General features: G+C 35.4%; 1 protein-coding gene across 3 annotated transcripts; it reads left to right on the forward strand.

Annotated features, from left to right (window-relative positions):
• Nucleotides 1-1,422: 1,422 nt before the first annotated feature.
• Nucleotides 1,423-10,240, forward strand: LOC129320240 (probable UDP-N-acetylglucosamine--peptide N-acetylglucosaminyltransferase SEC). 3 transcript variants are annotated; one of them, XM_054965580.1, is made up of 12 exons: nucleotides 1,423-1,709; nucleotides 3,550-3,763; nucleotides 4,683-4,775; nucleotides 4,873-4,974; nucleotides 5,054-5,221; nucleotides 5,380-5,468; nucleotides 8,006-8,127; nucleotides 8,238-8,419; nucleotides 8,768-9,049; nucleotides 9,283-9,430; nucleotides 9,591-9,723; nucleotides 9,819-10,240. In XM_054965580.1, the coding sequence occupies exons 1-12, from the start codon at nucleotides 1,531-1,533 to the stop codon at nucleotides 9,850-9,852; spliced, it is 1,746 nt and encodes a 581-aa protein (XP_054821555.1). In that variant the 5' UTR covers nucleotides 1,423-1,530; the 3' UTR covers nucleotides 9,853-10,240. The 3 variants fall into 3 exon arrangements, with proteins under 3 accessions (XP_054821555.1, XP_054821553.1, XP_054821556.1); XM_054965578.1 differs by having other exon boundaries at nucleotides 1,428-1,709; nucleotides 9,591-10,240; XM_054965581.1 differs by lacking the exon at nucleotides 1,423-1,709 and adding an exon at nucleotides 1,747-3,258 and having other exon boundaries at nucleotides 9,591-10,240.
• Nucleotides 10,241-11,504: the final 1,264 nt, after the last annotated feature.

Consider the following 11,504-nt stretch of genomic DNA (forward strand, 5'->3'; position numbering starts at 1 on the left):
GACAAATTTCCATAAAGAGGGGATTTGAAACATACCATGTCATAGTAGTAGAAGAAACATCAAGTTATTCCACAAGTAACACTAATTTAATAGTAAATTATACAATGAACTTACCCACAAAAAAAGGGCATAAAGCCTCAGTAAATGACATAAATTCAATCTCATGTGAAAGCAAAAATTATACTCTTATATGATGATTTGAGCAAGATAACATATGTAAACTTTCAAGTGACAAATTCCTTTATAGAAGTTCCCTATAAAAATAGAATGATGAGTTAGATGGCTTAAAAGGTGAAGTGAGGGAGTTTAAGGAGACCTGCCAAGTTCTCTTGGAAGAAAAATCAATCCTCAATGCTAAACAATCAACCTTATTTTCATAGTTACAAATAATCATTAAAAGTATGCACAACTTGTCATAAAAGAATGCCTTACTGGAGAAGTCCCTGTTTGATGCAGCATTGAACTGGAAGGTTTGAGGGCTAAATCAAATAGCTTGGAAGAATTCTGCAAGTTGTTGAATAATAAGTCCATTCTTCTAATGAAAGAAGTACTTTGGTATCTAAATTGGAAAGTGTAGAAGCAAAACTAGGTAAGTTGGAAAAGAAGCTTGCAACACTAGAAACCTTATTACCTTATCATAAGCAAATTCTTTCTCTCCCATGACCCAAATTGAACAAATGTAACAGAATTAAATAGAGTAAGAAGCAAACCGACAAATAACCATATATCAAATTAAACAAAGTAAGAAGCAAACCAATAAATAAAATCAAATAAGGAATTGGAGGGATAACTAGAGTCAGACAACAAAAAAAATAAAGAAATAGAAGTGAATTAGTGAACAAAATCAAATAGCTAAGTCGAGCAAGAATAGGGTGAAGAACTAGGAGGAAGCAGAAAGGACACACCCATTTCATGAAGCAAAGTCGCGAGCAGTTAATTCATGAAACACAATGAAGAATAAAGGAAGAAGAATGGATGAAGAGGCATGGTAGTTTGCTAGCACGCTGGCTCATGTTGAATTGAAGCAAAACAGGGAAGAGAGGAAGCGCACTAAAGAGACAATAGATAAGGTTAATAGTCAAAAATTAAACATGCAAATAGAAAAATACCATTCAACAATGCAACATGATCTACGTTCTTGACCAAGCCCTCACTTGCATTGCTGGTTGCTTTTTCATCGACATCGTTTGTCATAGTCGTGTTTAACCTTCCCTTGTTCAGCCATTGCTTCATCTCTAGCCTCCACGGTGGTTCCCTAATTAGGGATGTGCTGCATTGAAAACAGAGGGACAATTCTGTCAATTGAACATATTATTTTATGAATAAATATTCAATCTAGCCTTCAAATTCGGGTTGGACCTTAGACATAATTTCCCCTTCCAACTAGTGATTTTTTAGTAATTCTCCCTGTATATGATATAATTATTACAAAGTAAAAAGAAGTCCAATATAAATGACTAACTCGAGGGATATTGTTTGAGGAGGCGCAATCGTCGTCGACGATACTGCTCGAAGTGCCAAGGGGAGGAAATGCCCGAACCACTGGAACCCCGGGGTAATGTTTTGCTTCCAAAATCAGAGTTGGGCGCAGCAGAGAGCTCGAAGGTTCTCCAGCATCCGAAGCTCGTCGTTTTGGCTGACCTCAACGTCGACCCCCCCGAAGCAGAGGAGGATGATTCCCCCCACGTGCCTCCGCCAGAAATTACCATGTTTGCAATCTTCCTTTTGCCTCGTTTCACTTCAATTTTAATTTTCTTTGCTGCGAATTATAGCTACCTTCTCTTATTTTTTATGTTGTTGCCATTCTATTCTAAGTTTGATTTTTAAGTAAGTTCCGGCGACGAGGAGTAAAATGTCACGGTTTGTATGCTCACATCTTGGTATACAAAGCATATAATATCTTAGCAGGCTTAACTGACGGTAGCTCGAACCTTATAGGGTCGGCACTCGGCAGCGACTTTTTGAGATTAAAATTTCCTGTTTTCTGCAATTTGTTGAAGACCATTTGAAGCATATATCCATACTTTAAGCAAAAAAAAAAAAAAAAAAGGCTTGGCAATTTAATGTGGCATGGAACCAGCGGCTTGATTATAAGGACTGATTAAAAAATTTCATTTTGGAAATGTCTGCTTGTGTAAATTATATTTGATTGCAGGCTATCTGTTTGACTAAACTGTATGTGCATGAGAATATAACGGCATAAAACGGATAGAGTCTGTTGTTGTGTAGAAATTATTAGCGGAAAACTGCTTCGTTAACTTCTTTTCATTTATGAGTGGTATCGCCAAACTCTATGTTACTCCATGTTACGAAGCAATTAATCTTAAATTTCAACACAAGACTTTGGGTTTTGCACAAAATGTCTTGTTTTGTATACTTCTTCTGATAAACATTTCTTCAAACTGTCTTCAAGGGAAGCTAGTTTGATATTTCACAGCTTGTATAAAATTAGCATGGCGTGTGGATCCTTTGTAATTAGTTCAGTGAGGACATTGATAGCCTCGTTTTCATCAAGAAAACGAGTCATCAATGGAGTTCTGCCTCTGAACCCATGACAAGATCCAAATTCGGAAACCTGTTCCGACCACCTTCATCCAAGTTGACGTTTCTTCCATCAAGCAAGTGTTCCCAGTGGGGTCCATAGGTGACTCGTAGTTCAGAGAGAGGTGAAGAAGGTGGATGGAATTCAGACTGATTAGATATATCGCCAAGCTTCTGAACTTTCCCAGCAAATTCCAAAGAAGATGGGGGCATTTGCTGAAACTCTATGTAATGAGTGCTCAAAATGGTGCATTTTCATGCTTCCATTAGCGGAGAGAATTCTTGCCTCAGATCACATTATTTACTCTCTTTTGTATGTTTACGGCATGACATTCCTAGCTGGACAACCACGGATCAAACATACAGTCACAGCCTGATGAACTTGAGGCTGTCAACCTCTCTACTGCAGATGATTTGGACGCTTGATGAATAAAAAATTTCTGGCAGCAACATTTTTATATGAAAGCATGATTTTCAATTAAAAATGGCTTTTCTTGAAGGGATTTACTTGTTTAACAGTGTGTCAAATATAAATTTTCATTTGCCAAACATAAAATTATGATGTTTAAGCTGATTTTTCATTTGTTTTGCCACTACAGGTTTATGAAATTATAACTTATTCAATTAAATCTGGTCTCTCTCTCTCACTCTCTGTTTTTTTTTTGGCTTGGGAGCTGGTTCTGTTTTATCTCCATTTTCTGGTGTCAACCACTATGGGTACTGAAATCCTAATCTTGTTGAACGTATTGTAATAAAACATGTATTCTTTTTGGGGAAAGAGACTGTTGTACATTTTGTAGAGTGGAATTCGGCTGGTGGGAGGGTTTCCTTATATGAAAAATCCTTTTTTCCTCACTCTTTGTTTAATTTTCCCCAAGTTTTCCTGAAAGGGGAAGAAAGTTTCTTTGAACTTGTCATTGAAGAACAAATTATTTTTGTTAATGATATTAAAAGTTTTTTGTCATTGGTCTTCATTATTAATATGTTCTTTTTTGAATGAATTTACAGGTTAACAAATGGAAAAGGTCAAGAGAAGAGTATGTTGTCCAAAGGCACTGATAGTGCTGATGGTGAAGGTAAAAAGTTGCACAAACTGGGGAAGTGCCGCTCCAGATTTAGTAAGACAGATTCTTCTGTTGATTGCGGAGCCGATGGAGATGGTGATCAGCATGTCCAAGGGGTTCCTTCCTCTCGAGAGGAAAAAGTTAGCAGTTTGAAGACTGTGAGTTTCCCTTAAAGTTATGATTTATTTTTCTTGTTGCTGATTTATTTTAGCCAGCAACACAAATCGTTTGCTTTTGCATGAGAAGAAAAATGGAGTTTGTATATTTTGTTCTGCTGTAGGCTATCTTTGAAGGCAAAGATAGGGTTTTACTTTGCCAAATCAAAATATGCTTAAGAGTTTGGGTTAATCAGTTAAAGTCTTTCACTGCTGAGAAGTGGCTCTTGCAGGAATTAGAGGGCCTTTGATGAATTGTATTCGTTTTGTGGAACCATATCGGCATTGGCAATAAGAACTAAAAGAGATGGATCATATCTAGCAGTCTTGGCCTGCATATGACTCATTGTATCTTTTGGTTTTCTGGATTCATTGAAATATTTTTACCCATCATTTGTGATTGTAATGGCGCTTTTTGAAAACACTTTTCTTGCTCCCTTGTCTTCATAGATATATACATGTACACACACGCACATACAGAAATCCCAAGGCATCTTTCCTCTTTTCAAGTAGGCTATATTTCTTTGCCAATGTTTATGCAGCTGCTTATGACATCACAGAATAGCTTCTGGCTTTCTATTTGCAGGATGGAAGCATGATTTTAAATTTTAATTACCATTTTCTTATGTACCATTTCTCAAAGTTCATTTATTGGTTTTGCTTATTTATAGCTTTTCCTGGGTTTACTTAACAAGAATATTTCAAGATGAATAATGTCTAGCATCACGTGACATTTAATTTTACCCCACCCAAATTTTTAACTGTTTCTTTACTCATGCTTTTCAACCACTGAATCAGTGGTATGTGTAAAAGAGTGGGAGGTGGGAAGGTGCAAAATTGACTTTGTTAACATTATGACTATGGCCATAGTCATTGCTATTTTATTGCTTCTACCATTAACTGATAGAGTTGATTTTTGTAGGGCTTGGCTCATGTTGCAAGGAAGATGCCCAAAAATGCACATGCTCATTTTATACTTGGCCTAATGTACCAAAGGTTGGGCCAACCTCAAAAGGTAGTTTTTGTTTGTTTGTTTGTTTTTTTTTAATTCACCCATTTCTTTTTTAGCTTGTTGCGTATTGTTTGCTTATAGTACTATTAATACTTTTCAGGCTCTATCGGCATATGAGAAGGCTGCAGAGATCTTACTTCGGTCTGAGGCTGAGATTAGTCGGCCAGAGTTGCTTTCTTTAGTTCAAATTCACCATGCACAGGTAAAATAATTTTAATTTGATACATAGCAATACTGATTATAACTTTTCATTTCAATGACTTATTTTATAATTTGTATAGTGCCTGGTACTAGAAAGTGCAGTAGAAAATAGTTCAGATAAAGAACTTGAACCTCATGAACTCGAGGAAATTCTCTCCAAACTAAAGGAGTCTGTGCAATCAGATATCAGGCAGGCAGCTGTATGGAATACTCTAGGATATGTGCTTCTTAAAACTGGTCGTTTGCAGGTACAAGTGCCTCCTATCAACTCTTGTAATCTAATAGTTTCTTCTAGTTCTCTCTTTATGCTTGCCTTTTGATATTGTCAAGCTGTTTCCGCAATTTATGTTATGTTACTATTTTTACCCTTTGCATGAACTGATGTGAACTTCAATTGCTGGTCTAGAGTGCGATCACAGTACTGTCATCATTGTTGGCTATTGCACCAGACAACTATGATTGCCTGGGAAATCTTGGGATTTCATATCTTCAAAGGTAAATTTTAATGGCGATTTCTTTTCTTTTGTTTTTTTTTTGTTCTGAGGAAAAAGTAAAAGTGTGGTTGTTAAGAAAATAAGTGGATAGGCATCTAAGTCACAATATTTTTTCCCCTGGAATTAATGTTTTTAACAAATACTTTGCTCAAACCCCTATGTGATGCAAAGTACTGGTATGATTGATATTAGGGAAAATTAATGCTTTAGTCCTTGTTTTTTGTACGCATTTTTAACTCAGTCCCTGTATTGTTTTCATACAACCCAGTTGCTATTCAAGAGTTGCTGACATGTAAATGGAAGATAAGTTGGATTCATTTGTATGACGAGTGAGCTGCCTGACAATGAGAAAAAGAAAAAATAAACCAGCTTGTGGAGCAGATAAGAAAACCAAGCTGAATGAAAAGAACTGAGGGATAATGGAGATAAATAGCCGAGATAGAGAAGAATGAATGGACTTGATCAGTAGAGAGAGAAAAGGGGGGGGGATGAACCCAAGAGGAAGGCTTTATGCAAAGAACCCAGATGTGAAATGCTAGAATGACTTGCTGCTATTATGGCAATTTAATCACTAAAATAACAAACCAAATTAAAATAGATAAATTTAACTATCAACAATGTCGCTGTGGTATACTATCATTTTATCCTCTTTGCTCATATTGCAACTATTTTCAATTATCTTGTAAGCATTTCGGGCTGCAGAATGAAATCAAAATAAAGCAACTGAAATCACTGGTACCTTCCTAACATCACCAAGATTCCAAGCTCGGTTACAGTTGCTTGAAATCACTGTCACCTTGCTACCCATCACGATTCCCAGTCCATCATTACCTGAAATTCCTAGTCCACTGACATGGTTCCTGACTTGCACAACAAGATTGCCAGCCACCATTGCCTGAAATTGCTGAGATTCCAACCTTGGTCACCATTGCAATTAGATCAATCAAAACCCTATATTTTTCATACCCAATGTTGTTCTTCACTCAGCTCACACGATTAGCATGGTCTTTCTTTTATTTTTTTTTCTTCAGCATTTCCACAGGTATTTTTAGTATGTGGTAGGTGACTCACTATGCTCATGAATACATCTAAACCGCCATTTCCATGTCAGCAAATGCTGTTAAGCATTTGCATACTTGGATGGGTTGGGGACGAGAGCTTCTTAAAGAAAAATTGTACGGGGACTGATGATGTAACACACACACACACACTCACACTTGCACGGTGCTGGACAGAGGGAAAGAGTAGAGAGAAATCAGAAATAAGGAGGAAGAAATGAGGAAGATGAAGACAGAACAGTGGCCAGTGGGGGAGCAAGGGGGAGAGGCAGAACGCGGAGGGAGAGAGAAAGCTATCAGATTTTACACATACTCATTCATTCATCAAAAGTGTCCATTATAAGTGCAACCAAGTTTATTTAACAAAACTCTAATGTCTAAATAAGGAAACCTTAATCATATCTACATATAAAGCTAACTTTCAGATTTCTTCTTACAAAAGAACACAAAAGGAAACCTTAACACCTTGTCCATATAAAGTTAGGCTTTAGATTTCCCTTCGTACAAAATATTAAAATAACAAAAGTAACTTACTTCTTTCTAGGTTTTGTACAAGCAACATACAATGATAATAAGCTACTAGCCTAGGTTTCTTCAAATATGTTATTCTCATATTTCATCAACTGAGGAATATGAAAATACAGTATAGGGACTGAGTTCAAAATTAATGAAAACTATGAGGACTAGAACATTAATTTTCCCTTGATATTGATATGAAAATTGATTATAGCATCCTGAATAAAGCAATTTAAAAGGGAAAGACAATGAAGATCCTTGAAACTGAGATTGAAGAATAAATAATCTCTTAAACGAAGAAAACATAGAAATACAAAAGAAGTGTTGACTGTGAGAGGAGAAAGAATAAACTACGTAGTTATTGCTGTCACATTGATAATGCAGTAAAAAAAATTAATATGAAATATAATGTGAAACTTCCATCTGTGGGCATGTAATAATTAAGGAGATCCATAAAGGTAATGACTTATGACAAATAGGAAGAATTTAAGACCTCCTACACAACAGGAAAAAGGAAGCTCAATGCGGCAAACAAATTGCCGTAAGAGCATTTATTTATTAACTTTTCTCATAAAACAAGGGTCTTTAACTTAGATCATGTGGGAAATAGTGGTCAAATGGGGCAAAAGTTCGCCTTCAGAACAAATACAAAACATGAAAACAAAAGTGAGAGACACTTGGGTGACTATTGTGTGTATTAATTGAGTTGGAAAACATTCAATCAACAGCTTTAATGTGTCTACAAATTCATTGCCGCTTTTGTAATATATGGTTTTAGCTATCATCTTCTGGGCAATGGCTCAACCTTCTTAATTTTTGTCCACTTAATTTTTGTTGCAATTGCACTGAATTAGTTGAAAAATAAGAGTGAGTTCTTCAATTTCAATTGGAAACAGGTTAAAATTACTTAATATTATTTATTTTTATCTCCTATATGTAACTGCTATTGATTATACTGTCCCAGTGGGAATTTGGAATTATCCGCAAAATGCTTCCAAGAGTTGATTCTAAAAGATCAGAATCATCCTGCAGCTTTGATCAACTATGCTGCCCTTCTTTTATGTAAATATTCTTCAGTTGTAGCAGGTATTCTACACTGCTAGAAGCTCTCAACTTTGTGTAATATTTAATTTACCCGTTCATTGATATTAAGAGGTTGAAGAATATTCTATGATTTGATTTTTAACTACCCTCAGGTGCTGGCGCAAGTGCTCCAGAAGGTGCTTCTTTAGACCAGGTTGCAGCTGCTAGTGTTGCGAAGGAATGTTTGCTAGCTGCAGTAAAAGCAGATCCCAAATCAGGACATATCTGGACAAATCTTGCCAATGCATTTTCTCTGTGTGGTGATCATAGAAGTTCCAGCAAGTGCTTGGAGAAGGTGCTCACGGCTTATTCCTAAAGTCATTTATAGTGTATTTATTGAGGTGGTTAAATGATTTCCTGGTCCTTGTTCAGTTGTTCTTGTTGGAAAGGTTTTAAACTTGGATTTTGTGATATGAACTTTTTCTGATCCATTTGTATGCTTTCTTGTGCTTTCTTTTTCATATACTGGAAGTGATGGTAATTAAAAATTAAAAATTCTACTTGTTGGTGGTCATGCATGTATTGCTCTTTGGATAGGCTCTGCTGTGCCAACAACAGTTTTCCTCGCATTTAGATATTATACTTTCTCTGAAGTCTGATTGGTGGGGCTGTGGTTTTGTCTCCTGTTGCCATTGCGTTGTAGGCAGCAAGACTGGAGCCTAATTGCATGTCTACTAGATACGCTGTTGCCATCCATAGAGTAAAGGATGCTGAAAGATCTCTAGATCGGGAGCAGCTTTCATGGGCTGGAAATGAGATGGCTTCTATAATAAGAGATGGTGATTCATCCTTCGTTGAGCTTCCTGTAGCATGGGCTGGACTTTCCATGGTTCACAAGGCCCAGCATGAAATAGCAGCCGCTTTTGAAACTGAACAGCATGACCTGATGGAAGTTGAAGAGCGTGCTGTTCGCATTTTAAAACAGGTAATTTGTTGTTTCATATGGTTACTTTCATTGGGGATGAGATGGGGCAATGCAGATATGGAAATTCTGTTAAAGCTTTATCTTAATAACCATGCACTTGATAGGTGAGCGTTTTCCGAGCATGCTGTGTTGTTTACAGTTTACACAGCTTGTATGAAATGCCATTTTATCTGGGTATCTACACGATAGGTATCACTCCTTCTCAGTTTTCTCGTCATTCTTTTTTCTGGTAGGCTGTAGCAGAAGATCCAGATGATGCTGTGCAGTGGCACCAACTTGGTCTTCATAGTCTCTGTACTCGGCAATTCACAACATCTCAAAGGTATCTCAAAGCTGCTGTTGCCCGTGACAAGCACTGTAGCTATGCATGGTCAAATCTAGGTGCGCCCAATCTCCTCCCTTTAAACACCCAGTGTTCTTTCTAGAGCTTACACTTTATACCGTTGGGGAGGCAACTTGGGTCTAGATTTCTTCCCTCACCCGAATTGATGAAGAAACCATTCTGCATAATTGTTGTTTAACGGTTTAAATGTATGATTAGGTGTTTCACTTCAACTATCAGAAGAACCATCAAAAGCTGAACAAGTGTATAAGCAGGCCTTGGCACTGGCGACAACACAACAAGCGCATGCTATACTATGCAATCTGGGGAATCTCTATCGTCAGCAGAAAAAGTATGAACGTGCCAAGGCAATGTTGACAAAGTCCCTTGAACTACAACCTGGCTACGCTCCTGCATATAACAATCTGGGTCTTGTTTTTGTTGCAGAGGGTCTGTTGGAAGAGGCCAAGTATTGTTTTGACAAGGCCCTCCAATCAGATCCATTACTGGATGCAGCGAAGTCTAACGGGATTAAGGCGGTTGCCATGTCAAAGTTATGCAGAGGCCTCTCCTCATGCATTCTTAAAGAATGATTTTGCATCTCATTAACGATAGGTAGTTTTCAGGCAAAAAAAAAAAAAAAGATAGGCAGCTTTTCGGACTTCACAAATTCTTGCATGCTGTATAGATGCCTATTCTTATAGTTTTAAATATAAAAAAAAAATTAATAACACATTTAGTTTTTATTTGGAATGAAAGTCACAATGAAGGCCCTCGTACACGAGGGCGAATGGAGGTGCGGGCAGGGTTATATCAGTGCTGTGCATGACTTACAGTCTTGTCTGACCGATGCCCTGCATCTGGTTTTAGAGTTTGGACTTTTGTCCCAACCGGAAGCAACTCATCATTGTGCTTGCCTTGTTTGGGGAGGTGCAAAAATCAATTATAAAAATTAAAGTTAGTCTTTCCATTTAAAAATATAAAATATTTTTAATATAATTTTACTTTAAAAAAATAATTATCTATTTTTAAATTTATTTTATCTTTTTATATTTATTTTTATTAAACATTTTATAATAAATGTAAAGTCATTCATCAATGGGGGTATTTTTTTTTAAAAAAAAATCAATCATTATATTTTAAAAGATAAAAATGTTTCATATATTTTTAAACATTCAACTTCTTAAAAAATATTTTACATTTTTAAACTGAGGGAGTAAAGTTTTATAAAAATGTATTCAAGTACTCCTATTATATGGCAAACTTAATCCTGAGCCTAAAATTTTGATTTTCTTAAAAAATTCAGACATTTATTATTGAAATTAATTACAAACTTAAAATTATAATTTTTGCAAGAATATGCAGATATCATATATATCACAAAATCAATCATGAATCCACAATTATAATTTATAAAATAATTTTTTTATGAATTTTAGATAAACTTTTTAAAAAGTATAATTGAAAAATTAAATGGAAAAGTAACTGGTATAACATGAAAATTACCCATTCATTTTTTTTTTATCTTATTTATTTTTTGCCAGATCCAAAGGAATCAATTTAGAAACATGGAGCTACGCATGAATATACAATATAATAATAACCCCACCTCTGAGAAATTGGTAAGTCCACCCATCATTAATCTAACGTCTTCAATTGAGGTTCTATTTTCTTTTTGTTGTCATGCTAATAATTGTTAGTTGTCTATAGATCTTATTCTTCTTTGTGAAAAAAATATTTGGGTGAATTAAAATTCAAATATATCTTACTACTCATAACATTTGTAGAAACACTTAATGGATAAAACATTGATAAAATACTTAAATATTGTAAAAAATTATTTTGAGGTCTTACATGAAAAACAAATTAAGTAAAAAAATTCTAATGAAATTACAAAATTACTCTAAAATATCTTTTTTTTAAAAAATTAAAGTTGTCATTTATATTAACTGATATAACAAAATTAATTTATATAAGTTAATTTTGTTATTTAGTTGTCAATTGAACAACTCCATTAATGACTATACGGCAACATTTGACAATTTCAAAGAAGGACACATGAAACTTTAAAAAAAATTCTTATTTCATTGAACTTCTTTATATTTAGATTGCTGGTATAAGATCTAAAAATGA

Source organism: Prosopis cineraria, unplaced genomic scaffold (genome assembly GCF_029017545.1).
Source record: "Prosopis cineraria cultivar Desert tree isolate PC_DT_omini unplaced genomic scaffold, ASM2901754v1 PC9, whole genome shotgun sequence".
Classification (NCBI taxonomy): domain Eukaryota; kingdom Viridiplantae; phylum Streptophyta; class Magnoliopsida; order Fabales; family Fabaceae; genus Prosopis; species Prosopis cineraria.